Source organism: Diabrotica undecimpunctata, chromosome 9, assembly GCF_040954645.1.
Source record: "Diabrotica undecimpunctata isolate CICGRU chromosome 9, icDiaUnde3, whole genome shotgun sequence".
In the NCBI taxonomy this organism is placed as follows: Eukaryota; Metazoa; Arthropoda; class Insecta; order Coleoptera; family Chrysomelidae; genus Diabrotica; species Diabrotica undecimpunctata.
In genome coordinates, this window is record NC_092811.1 from 24216936 (window position 1) to 24240293 (window position 23358).

The 23358-nt window shown below is 34.7% G+C and overlaps 1 protein-coding gene across 3 annotated transcripts in view; it reads left to right on the forward strand.

Moving 5' to 3' along the window:
- whd (carnitine O-palmitoyltransferase whd) overlaps positions 1-23358 on the forward strand; it is a 100489-nt gene that overhangs the window by 25601 nt on the left and 51530 nt on the right. For all 3 annotated transcript variants that reach the window (XM_072542950.1, XM_072542948.1, XM_072542949.1), the window contains exons 2-3: positions 11241-11391; positions 18223-18359. In XM_072542950.1, the coding sequence (XP_072399051.1) occupies positions 11251-11391; positions 18223-18359 (278 nt within the window). In that variant the 5' untranslated portion in view covers positions 11241-11250. The remainder of the gene's footprint in view (positions 1-11240; positions 11392-18222; positions 18360-23358) is intronic.

A 23358-nucleotide genomic window follows, 5' to 3' on the forward strand; every position in this document is an offset into this window, starting at 1 on the left:
GAACGGAGCCATTCCCTAGGTATTATTCCAGTTCTATTATTGTGTTACGATGCATTGGTATCTAAAACACTGAAAAAGTCGAAACAGAAGGTATTGGGAACATCTGGGAAAATGTACTGATAAATAAACTTATCAAAATTTCCACGTCCTCGTTATCTATCTCATACCTCCTAAACTAAATAAGAGACAGTAAACAAGTAATTAACAATTTCTTTTTTTACAACGTACCTACGCTTTTTTGGTATTCGACTAGTTCGACAAAATACGAATCGTGTAAAGGAGTATTTGGCGTCCGATTCGAATTTTGTATCTCCTCGCGACATACGATTTGTAGTGACAAAATCGAATGTAAATTTGGACGTGTCCGGTAAAATTTCCGAGTGCAATATACGATCGAGTCGTCTGAACACGCCCGTTTAAAACTATGTGCCATTTTTATCGACTCGACCAAAAATTCGAATCTGTATCGTCTGAATCTGTATCGTTCGAGCTTTTTTGCTAAGGGCTGCTCTTTAGCATCTGGAAGCAGGTCTTGGGCCCATTGTCCTTGCCTATGAGTTTTCTCCTAGTGAGGTTTATAAAGAGTTATCCCTCTTCGGGATTGTCAAGCAGACAACCAGTCTGCTTGATTAAACTGGCAAGCCTCTCAAGCTTTCTCTCCGTCACTACCTCTTTGAGGGTTGTTTGGTAAGAGGGTTGCAGCAAAGACTGAAAAGTCGTCCACGAAGTGTACGGCTGTCTCTTCCCTCTTCTCACACCTGGAACACATTGCTAATTGGCTGATTTCACAGATGTTTTTGTGTCTCGCGATGTTAGCGTGCGCTGTGGGGACCTGTACTACCTCCGGAATTCCATCTCTACTCAAAGCAGTTGGCTGGTTTCCTAACAAGACTGGCCTTCTGCTGACACAATCGGTCTTCCCGTTCCATCTTGCCAGGTGTTGATCTAGGGACCACTTCCGTATATCAGTTTTACATTTCTGATACGAAACTGGATAACAGGGTTCAGGTCTTAAACACACCTACTCTAGACTTTCGTTAGCTGATACATCAGCTGATATACCCAGGCACTCATCTATCAGCTACTTTGTTATTTGTAGCCTGCAACTAATTCAGAGCTTTAAAACAAGTTGTTATGTAATTCTGTCGTTTGATAGGATTTATTAACGCTGTGAGGTACGGTTGCGGCAACCGGTGATAAAGTTCTTTTCAATGTTAAGTAGCTAGAGGAGAATAAAGGAACACATCTTAACTTTACGAAGACCCAGTTTATTTTGATCTCTAATTTTATTCATTTCAAATATCAAAGTGTGTTCTTGCAATCATACACGGGCTGCTTATCCAGCACACGTGCGTCAAAAATTAGCACACTTCTTGTTTACAAAAATATTGATACAATTACTTACTCGATATTACACAATCGTGACCCATTTCAATATTAAATAATATTTTGATATTATTTAATAATAAATAATCTTTCTAATACATATAAAAATCTTAATAATTTCTCATTACACCACAACGCTTTCAGAGATGATTAAATACCCGAGTACATAATTATAGCAAGATTCTGAATTGTAGCTTTGATCATTGTCTCTGCCGCTTGCTGTAGGACCAATGTCTTCTCCTGAAAAGGAGTTCACCAAGGTAAAAGCTAGTGTTGTCGGACAAAGGTAGATCCCCATTATGATACTTTCGAATAGCCCCAGTATACAAAACGAAAATATAAGAGTCAAAAAATAGTTTTTTACAGATGCTACCTCATTAACTGTTCTTAAAATTATGAGTAAGCGTAGGATAAACAACTCCTAAAAAAACAGGTTTTCAGTTCATTGACTGAAGTTAGAGATAAGCAAATCGATATTAAATTTGGAATTGTTTGTATTGGATTGTTACAATAAAATTTGTTTTTATATCAAAAATAAACGTTTTAGTAAAAATTGATTAGGTATTATACCTTAGTCCATGTTGTGAGACCGCTCTCGTAGGAACAATTTTTCTGATTCGGTTTCTTTGTGGATTCTTGTTCAAAAATGTCACCATTAAACAAATCTGAAGAGCATCGGGCGAAATTTTTAAACAATTTTTTTAAACAAATTCCAAAAATCACCTTTTTTTGCTCCATTAAAACCTCCTTGGCACAAACTTGGTCTTCCTCTTATGGAACCTTTTTCTACTAGACATAATGCTTTTGCAATGTCCAATCTAAATTTCTTCAGGGGCATGAGTTTTATGTTCAAAGCTTAACAGTCTATTCTGTACAACAACCAAGCATTCGTCACACATATGTCAACAATATAGGCAAAAATTGCAAAGGATCATCTTTTAGCTTTGTGTGGAGATTTGTAAAAACCCATTAATGCATTAGCTGTATCTACGCCTCCCATATGTTTATTGTACTGCTTTACAATGGAGGGGCATGCAACATATATATTTGTTTTTAAAATTATACTGTACATTTTTAGATTTTTACTGCATCTACCGGTTCTATTCCGTGCAATGTACTTCCTAACAATACAACTTTGTTGTCAACCCATTTTAAGACGATAATGCCTTTGTCTTTATCAGCTTTATAACCGTACTTTCATCTTTCTGCTTTTTTCAAGACTATCTGTTCCCAATGGACATCCACCAACAGTGTTCCCAAGCTATATATATATATATATATATATATATATATATATATATATATATATATATATATATATATCTCCATTTTTTCTTTTAAATACTGTTATGTTTTTATTAATTCTAATTTATTGTTCTTATTTTAATTTACTAAAACAAGATAATTTATATGAATTTATTAAACCACTGTACAACAATTTATTTGACTAATAATTACTTAATTTATCTATCGGACGTTACATTTGAAACGCGTCGCGATCTTCTTTTCTGACTGTCCGTTTTCTCCAAAAAGGTCCTGTTATATACCCAATACCGTTAGACTAGAAAAGTCGATGGCCTTCTCGACTAGACAGAGCGGCGAATGGTCTCAAAACTGGTATTTTTACATCGGCTCGTCTCCAGAAAGTTCGATTGTTGTTTTTATAGCGGAGGGGACCCATCGTGTGTCAGGTAGGTATTACTTAGAAAATACGTGAATGAATGAATGAGAATATTAGTAATAAATATGTTTACGGTTTTGGGTCAGAATTTATCGTAACAATACATAAAAAGTGGTAAGCCTGCAAAATAATTTTCGAAAAAATCTGTTGAGAATGTGAATTTATTTTGATAACACCCACACACTAATTCTATCTCCTCCTCCCCTAGTTCATTATGTCTAACACTATTTTATTTTTCCACGGGACAAAGGACACCAAATAAATGTCTTTTTTAAATCCGAAAATTGCGTGGTTTTCAGCTCTGTTTTTGGAATTCAAAAAGATTGTCGGTATTTCCCTCTTGTTTTTACGAATAGTTCCAACATATATTCATTAAGCAAATGTTCCATTAGCGGTATGCTGGTAAACCAGTTATCGAATGTAATGTTGCCGTTAGTACCACATTGGATTTACAAGCCTGTTTACTACATCAAACGGTCTTACTAAATTGAAAAGGTCCTCCAGGCTGTGAGCTAATATATACCTCTAAATTTAAAATGTAGAATGTTTTGGCATCCACCAAGGCAAATATTTTAATGCCATATTTGGACGGCTTATTGGGGATATATTGCCGAAAGGAACAACGTCCCCGAAAATATTCTAATTTTTCATCGATCGTCAAGTATCGACTAGGAATAAAATATTGTTGACAATTGGATACAAATCGATCAAAAACAGCTCGTATAGCTGCCAGTTTATCTACTCTTTTTCGTTCTTCTTTATTTTCGATATTATCGAATCGTAGGCACTTTAAAAGTAATATAAATCTTTACAGGGCCATTGTTAGCCTGAAAATGTCAATTCCTGTTCCATCTGTAGCCCACAGATCCTCCAGATTTAACCTATTGGCTTTATAAACGCCTGATAGATATTCTTCTTCTTCTCATTGCGCCGTCTCCTTTCGAAGGTTGGAAATTGCATTTTCCTCTCTTTGATTATTCTTAGTAACTCTTTTTGTTTACACATGCGACGAAGTACCTCAACATTAGTAACTCTTTGTACCCATGGAATCCTCAACATTCGTCTGTATATATACATCTCAAAGGCATCTATTCTTTTTTCTATTTCAGAGTCCGTTGTCCAACTTTCACAGCCATACAGTAAGACAGAAAAAACGGGTCTGATCTTATAAAAAATGTTTTCATACTCATGAATGTTTTCCTTGCTTGTTCGATTCTTGATAGGATTTCTTTTTTTGGATTACACTGACTATTGATATTTGTTCCCAAATATTTTATGGAATTTACCTGTTCTATTATTTGACCCTTGGCATACACCTGTACGTTTATTGGTGTCTTTGAAAATACTAAAGTTTTAGTTTTGGAAACGTTTAGATGTAAACCGAACATTTCGCTGTGGTGAACTACCGCGTTTATTATATTTTGTAGTTCTTGTGCGTTGCTTGCTATTAAGACGGTATCATCAGCATATCTGATGTTGTCTATGCTGATTCCGTTAATCTTAATTCCGCCTTGAAGCTCGTCTAATGATATAATAATAATGATAGATATAATAATCCGAAAACTGCACGAATTTCTTCTGCGTCCGTAGACTTGGTGATATATTTATGTTAATCATTATAATTCTGAGCGACTAAACTGATTTTTTTATTAGTGCATTGGACAATATCTTCTACAATAATATTATCCATGAATAATTCCCAGCAAGAAATGGGCGACTTGCAATGTTTTGCATTATTTCGAACACCGGGAAGTAAAGTTATTAAATTTTCTTGTCGTGTTCTAACCGATTTATTAAAACAGTTCTTTGCCCATTTTGTTTTCCCATCCCGTCCGATAAAAAACTTGATTGTCGTACTTTATTATCTTCAAACTTATTGTTGTCTTGAGAAGAATCTTCCGACGATGATTGATTTTCCTAATTAGAACTTCCAGGCTACAATTTTCCACTGAAGTTGGTTTTTTAAAACATCCTTACTGGGACGATGGCTAACCTGCTGACTTTCATTTTCAGATTCGTTTTCTGATCCTAACTCTGATCCAGTTAATTCATCCTGCCAAAGCTTCAAGAGAGCTTCTTGTTCTTTCTCCCAACTACACATATTTTTATATGTCTGAAATTAAGAATATCTAATCAATTTTCAATATTCCTACCAACTAAATTATGTTTCTGTTAAAAAAAAAATAAAAATAAATTGTGCTGGTATAAGAACTTACCTGTTAATAATTAACCGGTGTTGTGAGGTTAAAATTACCCAAAAACTAAATATTACTGCACTTCAACTGTGTGGTGGGGTTAAAATTACCCAAAAGTCCAAAGAACGCGACACCACTCGTTCAAATCTTATTTATATACTGAAATTTATGATGAAATACAAGATCTGTTATATTATGGGAAGGTACTCGTGGCGCCAGATGAATCTGGCGATGTTGCCACTATTTTAACAAGCGCTAATGAACGACGTGGGTGATTTTCACCCCACAACACAGTTGCCGGGTTAATATCACATAAATTGTTACATTCATTACATATTATTATGGTTTATATTTTTTGTTAGCTACTTATTGAATAAAAATAATTTTGTTATATTATCACTCAATACTTATTTCTACTTATAAAAATTGAATGTATTCCCGAAATTTGAAGAAAACTAAAGGCGCATCCACATTATGCCATACCTTGCCGATCGGCAAAACCGATTGGTGTCGCTGGTGTCCACACAATATTTGTAGTGTGTACGTAGCAGTTGTACAGTGTTGCGTGTCAATAATGAGTTCAGAAGAGGATGATATGATTCTTTCTGAATCTTTCTCTTTTTTTTACTTCCCGTGCAAAGTGACTTAAGAGATATCTAATCTTTTTTTCGATTTCTTCTTTCTCCACTCCAAAAGATACGCTTATTTCCAACAATGCATCGCGACGTTTGTTCCGGTCTTTATAATCTGCCAATCGGCTGTTCCACAGAACGGGGCGCTCATGATACATTTCAAGTAGGTTTTGTGTATTTTCTTCATTCCACTCCATTTCCCGAATAACAATAAAGCACGCAATTATTGTGAATCGACAGGCCACGAGATGTCTTCGTGATCAATTGCACTGATCCCTCACTGAATGCCGACGAGGATTGCCTACATACAAACGTACACACTACACTGATCGGTACGGTTCTCTTTCATCGAGACCGCCATCAATCGGGTTTGGAATCGGTTCGGCTTTCGGCCCCGAACCCAAGCCGCAATTGCGTCCGTACTACATGCGGCTTTGCCGATCGGCAATACCGATCGGCAAGGCATGGCATAATGTGGATGCGCCTTTCTTAAAAATATCTCGCAAAATAATGAGTTGAGGTATAGGAAATGCTATATAAAAATGAAAGAGTACCATAAATAAAATATTTCTAAAAAATCAAATACAGGGTGATCCATTTAAAAAAATTGAGAAAATCGTAATTTTGTTTTGTAGTTCACCCTCTATACAAATTTTAGTCAATGATTTCAATTAAACTTAATTTAAAAACTACAATATATTGTTTGCCTTATTGTATAAAATAAATAATTTTTTATACATTACTTCTTTATATACATGGTGTTGATTTCATAGGGATTTCGAAATAAAAATGCTCATAACTTGTTAAACTAGTTGTCTAGTAATGCTAAACCTAATACTATAAGAACAAGAATTATGAGAATAATATAAATATGAAAAAATATAAAGGGGGCCCCATTTAAAAAATTGTTTGCTAAGTATACCACGTAGTTATTAATCACCCTGTAGAATTCCACCTATTTTCCAAGTATGGAGAAGATCATTGCGTACATTTTTTCTAAATAAGTTTTTTTGGATATCTTGTACCACAATGGAATTATTGACCGATGTCGCACTAAAAACTCATCCTGTATATGTATGTATATGTCATTTCATTTGTTTTAGAGATGTACATAATTTTTCACAATGCCTTCATATGGTATGTATTAATATTTTGCTGTATATTATACTTGAGGTGAGCTAGGTTTAGCTTAAGGAAGCTAAACAGGCACAAAACGTCTGCTTTAAATCAAATATTTCTGCTTTTGTTCGTATTCAAGTGATGCTGCTCATTATTTTTAACGAACATATTCATAAGAACATTTTTATTTTTTTTTTAATTGATTCACCTTTCTCTTGTCGCCGAATTGATTTTTATTGTAACTTTGCCGAAAACTAGACAACTGAATAAATTTCGTCTTAATGACCTCAGTTTCAAAAAACATCAATAACCAAAGAACAACACAAGGCGTATATACGATTAGAAAGTGGTACATGTTACTACATTCGAAAGTTTTACATTTAGATGAGTATAAAATTACTTATAGGCTTGCTTCGATGGTTATTAGGATTGTTTGTTAAAAATTCGAAACATACTGTAAATTTTCCAGTAATTATAATAATTTTAAATTCATTGAGGTTTGGTTTTTAATTTTTATGTGTTATTAATTTGTTTTTTAAGTCGAAAACAATTAGAAACGATCTACATTTCTTTGTTCGTATTCAGTTCCGGTCTCTTGGCATTTATTGGACTCCGAAAGGTTTTTAGGAAAAATAAAACAATTTTGATATACATTTTGATAATTGTCCTCTTCGTCCTTTATATTTTGTAGTGAGTTTTTGTTACTGTCGTCGATTTTTTTCCTTTTTTCTTTGTCTCTGCATTGTGTTTTCCGGTCCTCGATACTCATGGCTACCACGTCTTCATCAACGTCGTGTAATAACTTTTTACCAGGTATTCCTCTGCATGTGGCCCAGTTGGATATCCTTCTCATTCCATTCCACCTCCAATCCATTCTAGGCGGATTTTTTTTATTTTCTTTCCTTGTTAAAGTTAAACTTAGTGTGTCTCTCATTTCTTTCGAATGCCATCAGGCTATCCTTTTAACAAAGGGTTTTAGAAAGATCTTCGTCTTCTTATTTTACAGTGTCTTTTTTTTTTAATTATAGCTTAAGTTGGAATTCCGAGGTTCAACTTTTATTACGAGCTTTTGGGGATCTTCCAGGTGGTCTGGTAGTGTTCAGTTTTTTTGCAATCTTTGCAAGCGTATTATCACTTATTCTATCAACTTGGTCTCGCCATGCTCTTTTTCTGACTCTAGACCATTTTACCAAGTCTTGGGTGTTACACAATGTCCTGATAACATTGCTTCTCACTCTATCTATCTATTTCTAAGTGTTTTGTCAGTAATTGCTCTTAAGACCTTCATTTCTGTTGTTCTTAGTAGTTGCTTAGTAGTGGTTATTTCTGATTGTGTTTCTGTGGCGTAGGTCATGATAGATCAGATAGATCAGATAGATAAGATAGGTCATGATCTTAAACAGGTTTTGTAGATTCTAATTAATAATAAAAAATAAAAAAGAACCAAAAATTTCTTATTATTATTTTACAAAATTGTTATTTTTTTGTACATTTTTTAGTAATCTGGTTTTTATATACATAGAAAATTTAAAAAAAACTTGATGTAAACATATTCAATATATAAGAATATTGAAAAATACGTTTCGTTATAAATAAACTACATAATATTTTTACATGTTGCTTGTAAATTTTGCCGTTTGATATCTTCTAAAGTAACCTCTTCTTTTTTTGTTTTATCAAACATTTCTTCTCTCTTCTTCTACTTCTTGGAGATCTTTCGATCTGTTTAATTCTGAAGCTGCCTCTGGTTAATTTCCTGGGAGGTAGATTGCCAACTATCCCTCCATCTTTTAGATGGTCTTCCGGGAGGTCTTGAACCGGGCGGGTTGTTTTCTAGGGCAATGTTTGGGAGTCTATTCTCATCAATTCATCTTACATGATTGTACCACATCCTCTTACGCTGCCTTCCCCATCTTACAATATCTTGAATTTTGCTCTGCTCTCTGACGTATGTATTTCTCACTCTGTCTCCTCTTGTTTTGTCCACTATTGTTCTTAGGGTTTTCATTTCGGCAACCCTTAGCAACTGTTTGGTTTTGTTGGTATCTTCGCGCACTTCGTGCGCATATACGGATTTGACCAGACTATCTCCCGCAGACATCTCGGCAATGCGGATGCTTTGTTGATCTGACTCGTAGGTCCTTTACTGGGTCCTGTCTGCTTGATATATCTATGCCCAGTTATCTGAATTGCATCACCTGTTCTATGGGGTTGTTCTCAACCACTAACTTACATCTGAGCGGATCTTTTGCTATTGTCATACATCAAAATATTTAAATACATTAAATATTATTTCACGATTTTGTCCTGATATCACGGATCTACTCTTTTTATTTTCCACGATGGCAGACATTATCCAAATCACCAGTCAATTTGCAAATACAGACACAAGAAACAAACAAATACATCTGTTCATGTACAATCGCTAATGACAAGTAGTTACGCTATTGACAGTAAGCCAGAATAAGGTTTAAAGTGTAAGTGGGCGTGACGACTTTTAAGTAAACGAAATCCGGTTTGTGCGCTGCTTCTTCAGATTTGGCTTCCACTGTATTTAAAGCTGATTAGTGATCACATTTTTGTTCGCGAGTTTTTTCCTTCTTAACTATTGCTTCCAAGAGCTATTCTAGCTCTTCTAGATAACATTGGTATCATTATTATTTTCTGAGCAATAAAATTGCAAAAAAAGTTGTGTGTGATAAACAAATTGAATAAAATTTAATTTAATTGACGAATCATTTGGGAATTTTTTGTGCATATAAGGACTACTTGACTCAACTTTTTATGCAAGCCCTAGGTTCATTTTTGCAGTTATAGCGAATATTTGATTTTCGAAATTTTAGCATTATTTTGCAATTTCCGAATTAACAAATGATCGGACCAAAATTCAAAACCTGACATTTTAAACCTTTGGCCATCTACTAAAAGGTGTATACTCTAAATAATATATTTAATTATCCTATTTTGGTGGAAGGCAAAAGAGGACCGGGGAGAAGACGCACGTCCTGGCTGAAGAATCTGAGACAATGGAGTAGGAAAACGTCAATAGAACTTCTCAGAACGGCTGCAGATAGAATCAAATGGGCCATGATGATCGCCAATGTCCTTAGGGATGGGGCACGTTAAGAAGAAGATCCTATTTTTACGTGTAGCACACACACAGAACAATTTGTGTAGAACCCCAGCTCCGAGTGACATGTGTCTTCCAATGGAACAGTGGGACCCACATGCCCGAAGATTGGTACCTATCTGACCCCCCAAGCTATAACCAACCACCCCTTCCCATCGCAGGACATAACGAATGAGGAGGCTTTGTACTGAAAGTTACGTTGAATGCCCGGGGTAATGGGATTATGTGGTTGAGCCACCTGATTTTAGGGGTAGCTAGAAAAGTTTTCCTCCCTATGAATGACTGAAGTTAATTTTTACATGACTTTGGACTTGTGTCCCAAAATGTGTCTTCCGGACAGCGAGTCATTGACCTAAGTCGGTGACTCCCTGCCCGGATTGTGTGTGCTCGGTCACTCAGCTGGCGAATTGGCAAAATAATTTTTGTTCTCCTGGTCGGCTAAGCACCCGAAGGGTCTGGCGATCAAGCCCACGTTTGTCGGCACGTGACCTAGAAAGGCGGCTGCTGTATATTTCTTTTCGTTGAACCCTTTTGCCATATATTCTGCTAGATGCAGTACCTGAAGTTCACATGACTGTTCGGATCTGAATCCGAACTGTGCTTCGGGCTCCGATTTCTTTTGATTCTTGTTTTAGTCTAGCTAGTATGACCCGCTCTGCAATTCTGCTTACTGCTGGTAATAAGCTTATCGGCCTGGCACATCGACATTTTCGATGTGGTTGATTAAATTTGTTATGTATACTATTGCTTTTGCTGGCAGATTCTTCAGAGCTCTATTCGTAATATGGTCTGGTCCTGGAGCTTTTTTAGCGTTAGTACGCTTGATCAACTGTCTGACTTCTTCAGGGGAGGTACGGGTAATATCTATGTTGCCCCTTCTTCTTTTTATTGCCCTTCTCGTTTAAACGAAAAAAATGTCATTTTTGACCCTTATTTGTTAATAACTATTATATGTCTCCGGATTGGGTCAGTGTCACGACAAAAAACTTATTTCTCTGAACTATACGCTTTATAGTTTGACTGTTAATACCTTACACTCGTATTATTTCTATAATTTTGTAACGTATACGCTCATTCAAATTGTATTCTTGTTTCAGGTGAACCAACATGGCGGAAGCCCACTCGGCTGTGGCCTTCTCGTTTGCCATAACTCACGAGGGTTTAGATGTTAACTTCGATCGTGAAGTTCTTCATCTGGTTTGGGAATCCGGTGTACGATCGTGGAAGAAGCGGTTAGCGAGATTCCAGGTATGTATCAACCAGTAGCGAAAGAAAATTGTAAAGCTATCAATAATTAAAAATATATTAGATGAAACGAATTGAAAATTAGAATTTTATAACATAAATTCTCATAGATTTGATGCATAAGTTATATTATAGTAACGCTTATAAATCATGGTTGCCAAAAATGTTGGTTGGAACTATTGTTTCTTCTTTTATCAGTTTTCTCCCTCTCATAGGCGGCACTTTCGGTGTTTTTCGAAGGGAAATCAAAGAATTACTTTGACATAGTTGAAATATTAACGTTTGTTTCACCCAAAAAGTGTTATGTTAAGGATACATATACCTACTCCATTTCGTTACCTTGTTACCGTGATATAATTACAAGTTCACTTGTACAAGCTAATTAAAAACTAATTATTGTCGACTACGTTGCTACCATTTTGTAATTGTTTCGTGGGAAAACTAACGATTGTTAGCCACTTTTTTTTAGATAGAAAAAAATAAGGTGTCCTGGCGTTTAATTTTCGTTCAGTGTAATGTTTTCAATTAAGTATAAAGGACTTAAGTCTGACTACAAGTTATTGATTCTACTCTACCATCAATTTTATGTAAGTTTTACTTTTATTTATAAAATAAACTAACTTTCTGCTGCTATGGTTAATAACAATTGTATCATTACTAGTAAAATTGTTCTAAGATAATCAAATTTGGGCGAATTGATTTAAATGGCAGCTTACTGTTTTTATTGGGAATATGCCACAATTTTACTTTACAATAAGTATAATATAACATTTTGATTTCCACTTCGGATATCGTTTTATATAAATAAAATTTATTAATGTTTCGTATTTTAAGCACGATTTCCGAATTGGAAATCTAAACATCAAAATAAGCTTATTTTAAAGTCACATTGTGCCTTGTTCCCAATAAAAATAATAAACTGCATTATGACGCCACAATAAAAAAGCTTTATACAAAATTATTTGGCAACGTCGCGTCGTCAAAGTAACGATACTTTGATTTTAATACTGTGGTAATGAGCAGAACACCAGAACAGAACTAGTTTGGTATGCCATGCGTATTGCATGGGTTAGTGGGTTGGTCTTTCATAAAGCATAGTATATAAAGACAGTACTAGTAAAGAATTAGGAAGGAACAGGTGTATTATATTAAATTTAAACTGGACGAAAAAATTACTTGTTTTATTTAAAAATAAGATATTTAGTATTTTCCAAATAATATCTTTAAATCCATATTTTCATTTAGATTTTTTGGAGGTAGTAGGTGTGAAAATAAAAATTAGTTCTATAAAAATGAAATAAAAAAAGATAAAATTAGTATAAAAGTATAAAATTTGTTCTATAAAAATGAAATTAAATAAAAAATAATTCCAACACTACTGTTTAAATTAAAAATAATTCCAAACAATTAGAAATTCTAAACCAAATTCTTAGTTAATTAAATGTTTAACAGACCACTAAATTGTAACGAACAGTAACCAAATCTATTATACAACGCATTTCTCACGGCGTTGAGTTCATCTGCCGATATGGTTTGCCTAAGTTGGATTATCTTTTCCTTCAGTTCCTAGCCTCCGAGTTGTGGCTCGCTGAACTCATGCCTGTACAGCTTCGTTTCTAGCATCCCCCAAAAATAAAAATCTAGAAGAGCTAAGTCGGGTGAACGAGGGGGCCATTTTATTGTACCGTATGTGGTATTTTAATGACACGTTCAGCAAAAATTTACGCTAAATAGTCTCTAACGGCTTTTGCATTATGTGCAATGGTATGTATAAGGCCGCTTTGGCATCCTATCATACAATCTCCGAGCAGCAGCACGCAGGATGAGAATTGCCATGTATTTCACATGCCACACGGTACATACAGTGCCTCTTGCCTTCACAAAATCGACAATTAAGTTGCTGGAGGTCCATGTCTAAGGTTGGCGTAGTACACTTGACACATGTCTATCAGTGGACGTTGCCACAACGGCATACGTGGTTGCATGACACCTTAAACGTCAAAATCGGATCAATAATAGCGGAGATACGATGCAATGCCCTTTTGTTAATGTTACCATGTTTGTTTTTCCGATTAAAAATTCATCTAAATCTAACCTCCTTTCATTTGATACCTCGTACGTCTCTGTACGTTAAGCCTTTTAGATACTACAAGTATAATGTTCTTTTGACTATACCACCATGATTGATTTTATTATGTCTTTATATTCTATACGTCATATCCTTTCCAGCGACACCTCACACGTTCTACGTTAAGTCGTTGGGTACTATACGTTTGATGTCCTTTTGGCATGCCGCCACCAGGGGTAGGAGTGGTAAACTCTTTTGAATATTTTTTAGGGTCTCAAAATTAACATTCTCAGCAAAATTCAGCTTGTTCGTATGATTTTTAGAGATTCAGTGGCATCTCTGAAGACTGAAGTACTAGATTTACATCAATTGTATTTACATTGACAGCAACTCGGCAGTACGGCCTTTCACTATAATAATGCATTATTTTTTATTCATTTGAAGATACTGGTGTGGTTTCCTATTTCTACATGTCCTGTAATATCTGCGAATGTTTTTGTTGTAAAATATTGATATAATATACGAATAGTCGGTTTTCCCAATATTGTTTTTGAACATTCAATTCTGAATTGTATCGCTATTATAATACATTGTGTAATATATGCCAATAAACTTGTTTTTAATTAAAATCTTGATAGTATACATCAAATAAGCTATCTACGTATCATTTTATATCTTCCTAGAATCACTTGTATTAGAAAATTGTTGTTATAAAAGGTTTTTTGTTCCTCAAAGAATTTTTAAACTTATGGCAAACTTACGGTTACTAAAAGTACTGTATTAGTTCGTATAAAAAAATGCGAACTTTAGAAACGGTATTGATTTATTAATTTGTATGTGCATAGGGACGTAAACAAGCGTCATAATGATTCAGTCAATCATTAGGCATATTAATAAAGGTCACTGGAATTCCTTGAACTATTTGAATTACTATTAGTTGTTGTTTTTTTAATATATCTTTAATATATCTAGCGGATTTTGTGTGCGAAATATTGAATGCATCCCTTCATCGTACCTCAAAAAGTTTAGAGATAGAAAAATACTTTTACGTATCATCAGGACTAGATTACTATTTAAATGGGCATAAGCCACAATTAAAGGTTAAAGTACGTTTATTGACGTTTCAATTTCCACTTCGGAAATTTCCCATTTAAATAGTAATTACTTTAAATTGCCACAAGAAAATAGCTTCAGAACAATATCAGGACTAGATGTTCTGCTTGGTATGTCCTCCTCTCTTTTCTATCGTACCTCAAAATGTTTAGAGATAGAAAAATACTTTTACGTATCATCAGGAATAGATAATTACTATTTAAATGGGAATAAGCCACAATTAAAGGTTAAAGTACGTTTATTGACGTTTCAATTTCCACTTCGGAAATTTCCCATTTAAATAGTAATTACTTTAAATTGCCACAAGAAAATAGCTTCAGAACAATATCAGGACTAGATGTTCTGCTTGGTATGTCCTCCTCTCTTTTCTGCCTGTTTCTACCGCAGAATCGCCATAATGCATTACTTCACGGGGAGTGAAACTAACTAGCTATTGCTTTTCCTTCAAGTTGTTGAAGTCACTGATTTTCTTCTTCGAACTTCGTTATTTCGGAGGACTTCCATGGCAAATATGCTGATTGCGTCCCAAGCTGCCTTTGGTAAATCATTTCTCCTACTAAGGTCTTAGGTTTTTGTTTGAGAACAGTTTCTAGAGTATTGCCTAGCAAGTTGAAACGAGGACACCGAGTTTTCACTAACTCCGGGACACGACGGGCATTTTGGACAATCGTCATGTTTGAAACGATAAAGATAGGCTCGAAAGCAGCCATGTCTTGAGAGCATCTGCGGTCAGATAGTAGTTGACCTCGGTATGTTTGCGATTCAGCCAAACATTCCCCTGTGGTACAGTAGATTCGCTGGATCTGCACATTGTTATTATTCGTATTAAAGGAAATAAACCAAAACTTGTGAGCCTAATTTACGTCAGTTATAAGAATTAGAAAATGGCTAATATTACGATGCACGTTTTTATCCTCTTCTTTACGTACCATCTCCGTAAACAAGCGTCATAATGATTCAGTCAATCATTAGGCATATTATTGAAAGGTCACTGCAATTCCTTGAACTATTTTTAATTACTATTAGTTGTTGTTTTTTTTAATATATCTTGGCGGATTTTCTGTGCGAAATATTGAATGCATCCCTTCATCGTACCTCACAAAAGTTTAGAGATAGAAAAATACTTTTACGTATCATCAGGACTAGATAATTACTATTTACATGGGAATAAGCCACAATTAAAGGTTAAAGTACGTTTATTGACGTTTCAATTTCCACTTCGGAAATTTCCCATTTAAATAGTACTTATAATTACTTTAAATTGTCACAAGAAAATAGCTTCAGAACAATATCAGGACTAGATGTTCTGCTTGGTATGTCCTCCTCTCTTTCCTGCCTCTGTTTCTCCCGCAGATTCGCCATAAGGCATTACTTCACGGGGAGTGGAACTAACTAGCTATTGCTTTTCCTTCAAGTTGTCGAAGTCACTGATTTTCTTCTTCTAACTTCGTTATTTCGGAGGACTTCCATGGCAAATATGCTGATTGCGTCCCAAGCTGCCTTTGGTAAATCATTTCTCCTACTAAGGTCTCAGGTTTTTGTTCGAGAACAGTTTCTAGAGTATTGCCTAGCAAGTTGAAACGAGGACACCGAGTTTTCACTAACTCCGGGACACGACGGGCATTTTGGACAATCGTCATGTTTGAAACGATAAAGATAGGCTCGAAAGCAGCCATGTCTTGAGAGCATCGGCGGTCAGATAGTAGTTGACCTCGGTATGTTTGCGATTCAGCCAAACATTCCCCTGTGGTACAGTAGATTCGATGAATCTGCACATTGTCATTATTCGAATTAAAGGAAATAAACCAAAACATGTGAGCCCCATTTACGTCAGTTATAAAAATTAGAAAATGGCTAATATTACAATGCACGTTTTTATCTTCTTCTTTACGTACAATCTTCGCGACGGAGGTTGGCAATCATCATGGTTTTTCTGATTTTAGATGCTGCCGCTCTGAGTTGTTCGATTGATGTGCATTCGTACCATTCCCTCAAGTTATGGACCATGAGATTCTTCTCCTTCCTACACTTCTCTTGCCCTGGATTTTCCCTTGTATAATTAATTGAAGTATGTTGTATCTTTTATTACGCGTAAAATGCCCGAGGTATTGCAGCTTTCGTGTCTTGATGGTTTCCAATATTTCTATTCTTTTGTTGACTCTTCTCATAACTTCGTTGTTTGTTACATGCTCGGTCCATGATATCTTCAGGATGGTTCCAACTTTTTAGTAGTCGACGCCTTAAGTGTCCATGCTTCTATCCCGTAAAGCAAACTCTCAAGTCTAATAATTTCATTTCTCTTGTACAAAGTACCTTTCTCATTTTATTGAAGTTTGTTCTTGCTTTCTCTATTTCATTTCTTTGGAGTAATCGTTTGTGTGATTAATTATTTTACCAAGATAATTGTAGTTTTCAAGTTATTCTAAAGTTTTACAGTTAATTGTCAGGCTTTCATCACTATTTTGGGTTTTTGATACCCTCATAAATTTAGTTTTCTTGATGTTTATTGATAATCCATATTCTTCTCCATACTCAACTATCTTGTTCATTAGATTTTGAAGGTTGTCTGCTATTATGATAGTAGTAGTTGAAGAATGTCTTTACATATAGATTGTTCTCTACGCAGAATTCTACAAAACGTCTCCCTGTCATTACGTTGTCCAAGTCCAAAATTCCCTACAATGTGTTCTTGTCTACCTTTTCCTACTTTGGCATTGAAGTCCCCCATTATTATTGTAATGTCTTTGTTTTTCAGCTGACTTATGTCTTTGTTTTTTGCGCCTACTCAAGGAGTAGGCACAAGTGTACAATAAGCGATTGTTGGTAATCGCGGTGTTGCCATCATCAAACACGATATCGGTCGTTCCAGGCTTTAATATATTAATGGTTATATAAGGTTAATGTTCTATGTCCATCTTTTTCTTCAAATTAATTTTCTAATCAATATTTCCAACGTCTTATGGGACAAATACACACAAATTAGAAATGTTTGGAAAGGTTTTAATATGCTCGTCCATTGTGACGTCAGACTTAGGTAGTCCATTCACTCCAGACTGCAATGTTGCCGATACTCTAAAATTTCTTTAAGTATAAGTAATACTATACGAAGTTGCTTTGATGCATTAGCGAAGACTCCGTTAAAATATTAAGTACTTAGTTAATTAATTTATATATGTTTCAGGAATATTTTTATATTATCTTTCAAAGAGTGTCATTAACTAACAATTGAATACTAAACTAGAGAGACCACATTTTCATAATATATAAACTTAGGAATTTTAGGAAATATATCTGACAATCTTGATTCGAGAGCCAGTCTCTTTGATAGTATTAGGAGGTGTGTTTATGTTGGAAAATTGTGCCTGGTAAAACTATAAGAGTAGGAGCATAGGCAAGGCAAGATAGGAGAAATAACTGACCGAGAAGAACTTAAAATTAAATAAATCGTGATATCTGAAAATGAAATAAATAAGACAAGAGAGATCAGTTAACACAAAAGACAAAGATAAAAAATTATAGGAAGGGAGTGAAGGAGAATATTTGCATGATTTTTTATCATATAGATTAATTGTTGACTATTTTGAAAAGCCTATATATTTTCTACATATTTTTCAATGAGCTAAATATTAATTTTTCCTTTTTATCTTTTTCAGAATAGTATTCATAATGGTGTATATCCAGGACACTATAGGTACCTGTTTCTATTGATGAGTATAGCGACTGCGCTTCACTTTGGTGGTTTTAAAGTGCCTTTTAATTTAACGAACAGACTTCTAGAAATTCTTCCATGGTAAGTAATTTTCATTTAACCTACACCAAATACACAATAAAGATGCACTTGTAATAAACAAGTCAATACATTACGAATGTTACGAGGAGCACTCAGAAATCATGATTTTAACAATGTATAAACTTACATAGTTACCCCATAAATTATATTAATAGACATCGGAGCATAAGCTATCGGCGACACGGGTAATTAACAGCATACCGTATCATTTCCTAGTCATTATACGAGGGAAAATTTACTATAACTTAGTTGGACCCCTGTTGTAGTAGCTGAAATAAACTGACTATTGCTGACTTCGATATATTCAGGAAGAAAACAGCAAGAACAAAAACGGTGGGATTCATGATACTAAGGACCCTCAAAAGAGAAAATTATAAATTTCAAGCCAATATGCGAAAGGATGACCTATGTAAGAGTCAACAACAAACCATTTAATATATCAGTGTTGAACTTATACTCCCCTATAGATACAAACAATGCAGACGAAAAAGAATATTCTTTTATGCAACTCTGGTCATGCCGACAGAATATTTAAATTACAAAAGAAGGTGGTGAGGATACTTGCTGGAGCGGATTTAAGGGATCATTGTAAACCATTATTTTTGAACATGGGTATTATGCCTCTACCTTCGCTTTATATGTATGCAACACTGTTGGAAATTCACGATAATAAAAATAAGTTTACTATTAACTCCCAATTACATGATCATCTAACAAGATCGAGGGATTTAATTAGGTCACAACGATTCAGACTATCAAAGAGCACAAAGAATTCAATTGATATTCACTTGTATAACTATCTGCCTAACGAAATAAAAATTCTGTCTCCACCACTGTTTAAAAATAGGATCAGAAAGCATTTTTTAACATTGTTTTTACTCAAAGACAGAATACCTCAATACACCTTTATAACGTGTACCCAGTTTGGTCAGAATACTGTCGATTTACTATCTACATATCACATTGTATTATTGCTATTAAAATGTACTAAGTTTTATGTATTAGTTTATTTAGTCATTGATTCGGGAATATTCTTAATTATTTGCACATTTTTGTTACTTCCATATTTCAAAGATTCTTTATGTGACAGTTTAGGTTTGTTTTTTTTTTGGTTAGAGATTTTTTTTTATCTTAAATTTTTAATTTTAATTCTTCTGCTAATACTTACATATGTATATTACTTTAGCCAATATGGTTAAGTTAATTTTAAGTTTACATTATTATATCTTTTATTGTATTTTTTATACGGACTTCAAACTTTATGTAAAGTGGGCAATAAACGTTCTATCTATCTATCTATGATAGGGTCGAAGAGGAGATAAGAAGAGGAGAAAAAATACCCAAAGAAGATGTCATATTTGTACTAGGAGACCTCAAAAATTTGTTAATAAGCTCAACAAAACTTGAACACCCTAAAATATACAAGGTAACATGGAGATCGTCAGATCAGAAAACATACAGACAAATTGATCACATAATGATTAATAAACGAAAACAATCGTCAATAAAAGACATAAGAACATTTAGAGGTGCCTATGCAGATTCAGACCACTACATGGCCACAGCCACTATAAGACAAAAAGTTAAAATTGAAACAAAACAGAAACACCAACATAAAAAGTGGAATATCAATCAAATGAGTAATGAAGAAGTAAGAAAAAATATGAGGAGGTAGTAACAGTTCAAATAAAAGAGAAATATAAAGCAGAAGATATGTTTCCACAGAAGATATGCCACAGAATGACAGACGATCAAAAAATTAATAGAAGAAGGTGAAAATATGCGGGTAGGTAAAAGTCAGGATAAAAACAAAAAACTGATGGTATAACCAAGAATGTAGAGAAATAACAGGAAAAAGGTTGCAAGTCATAATTAAATGGCTAAGAACAGATAAAGAGGAGAATATGAAAAATTAAGAAAGAATGCTAAGAAAGTGATAAGACAAAATAAAAGAAGATGGGTAGACGAAAAAATGCAGAAAATAGTGCAGGAAAGAACAAACAGAAATACGAAAAATTTTTACAAAAATATTAAAGAACAAAACAAAAAATATAAAGGCAAAACAAATGGAATAAAAAATAAAGAAGGAACAGTGATAATAGAGGATCAAGCATACAAGCAGGCATGCAGGGATTACTACAGAGAGCTGTTGACGGAGAAAACAACAAGAGAAGAAATAAATAACGAGGAGGAAACGGAGCACTAAAAACGGTGCAACACTAGAGGAATTGGAGAAAGTAATACAGATAAGCAAAAATGGAAAAACCCCTGGTAAAGATGGAATTAATATGGAACTAATAAAATACTGAGGAAGGAAGCTAAGAGGAAAAATATTGTCACTATTGAAAAATATATGAAAAGAAGAGAAAATGCCAGGGGACTGGTAGTTAGGGCAGATCATAACAATATATAGAAAGAGAGACCAAAAAATTTGTGAAAATTATAGAGGAATAACGTTACTAAATACAGCATATAAAATATTGACATCAATAATAAAAAGGAGGTTATCAAAGATCACAAAGAAGACAGTGGGACAGTACCGATGTGGATTCACAGAAGGAAGATCTACAATAGATGCAAAAATAAAAGCTCAGGCAACGGATTGATTACGGCTGTCGCCGCTTTTCCGCCCCCGATTTCCATCTTTTTCTGTCATATGCAGTTGCCCCTTCTAAGTCTCTTGCCGCCATTGCTTTATCAATATCGTTGTGCCAATTTCTCCGTGGTCGTCCTCTCTTTCTTCTTTCAGGAGGGATCCATTCCAGTACTCTTGCATTCCATTTTCATTTCGTTTCTTATTTGTTCATTTCTAACTCTCTCCAGTTTCGATCTACCGCAGCTTCGTCTCAGATAATCCATTTCTGTCGTCAATAAGTTTGTTTCTATTAGCTTTGGTGACGTCCCATACTTCCGAACTATAAAGTGTAATAATTTGGACTATACTACCGTAAATGTGTTGACGGAGCTTTAGGATGTTTTCTCAAAGCTTTTTTCATTTCGCGCCACAAAGTCTCTATCGGGGATAAGTCGGGACTGTTAGAAACCCATTTAAGAAATGGTATGCCCTGGTCTTCAATCCATTTTAAACTATTTTTTGAGGTATGACAACTTGCGCCGTCCTGTTGGAAGACAAAATCTTCCGCTGATGTTAAATGGTGTTCCATAATCGGTAAAAGAGATTCTTCTAAAATATTCAAATATTTGTCCTTGTTTACAATCCTATCGATAAAATGTAACTTTCCCACACCTTTAGACGACATGCTGCCCCAGATCATGACAGATGCAGGAAATTTGACTTTTCTCTTCAGAAAGTCGGGATGGAAATCTTCATCTTTCCTGCGAATGACGCGACTCCAACACACACTTCAAATCTGGACTCACCACTCTATTATATCGAATCCCATTGCGACTGAGTCCAATCTTTATGCTCTTTTGACCATCTTAGTCTATTTTTCTTTTATTGTAATATTAAAGGTGGCTTTTCCTTAGCCTAAAATAAAATGAAATTTATTAAAAACAATTCGTACTAATTTTTTCAACTATAACTTACTTTGTCAGTACCAAATCCTAATTTGTGGGCCTCTCGGTGATATTTTGATCTAGAAACGTATCTTCTAATAACGTTACTTCATAAAACGCTTAACTCCATATAATTTGCTCGTCGATTCTTCATTATAATGCGTCTTAATGCCTTTGGATCTGCTTCGGTTATTTTACTTTTTCGTACATTTCTAGGATTTGTGACGACCGAACCTGTAGTTTTGCGTCAATTGCAACATATTTTTTGTAGCTAAATTATGAAAAAATCAACGTATGTTGACATAAGTGAATGCATAGCCAGGGTTTAGTGAATTTTTTTTATTTTTGAAAATAAATAAAAAAAACTATAAGGTAGGCATCAGACTGATCGACCGACCACGACTAACCGTCCGACGGCGATCAACCAACTTTTTTATTTTTATTTTTAAACTCACATTACTCGATCGTGTTCCATCGACCGACCGTCAAAACGTCAGGAGGCTGTAGCAACATAACCACATTTTTGTAATATTATTTTACTGACATTTTTTTAAAAAGACACCAACAAGGAGAATTATTTGTGTTATATCCCCATTCTGTTAAATTTCAAAATTATTATCGCATAAGCAAGCCCAAATATTATAGGTTAATTACAAATTTTGAAATGTCAATGGTGAATGTCATTGCTTAGAGGAGTATAAATGAATGCGAAATGTTCCATATTCATCGACCAACGATCAAAAATTCCAACAAGTCTGAATTTCAAAACTGGACGATGGCGGTCGGTCGCTATAAGTGATGGACGGTCCACCAGTCTGACTGCGCGTAAATTTTCATAGACTCGTAATGTAGGTTGATTGTGGACGGTCGCTCTGGTCGAGCAGTCTAATTCCTCCCTAAGGGTAATGTTTTTAATACATATTAATAAAAATACCATATAACTTATAAAAACATGCCGAGTATAATTTGTTTATGATGTTTTTGTATAAAACTAAGAGGTCGTTGGTTAAATGAATTTAGAAATAATAATGGAGATAAATGCGATATTTTGACTGTAAATAAAGGTAGCGAAAATAGCAACTATAATTGTGAATAAATTACGAGAATTAACGGGCTTTAACTCATATTGTTATCTGTACAAAGAACATAGACTTACCTTTTGAAATATTGATGTATTTGTAGCCAGTGGAATATCGTTGGTACCACGTCGCCACGCCCGGGAACGCCGAGGCTCGATAGAACGAGAACCGATAAAACTGGGTGCGCTTCGTTCGCTGTCTCGTGATGAAGTGTCTTTGAGATGGTCAGAAAGAACTCTCTGACCATTAGATGGTTCATGGGACAAGTGCATCCCATAAATCAACCCTGTTGTAGGGCGCTTCTGAATAGCGACAATACAATTCAATGGTCACAGTAATATGATACTTTACACGTTTTGTGTATATTGGCGTCACAAAAATAACAAAAGAGAAAGTCAAAT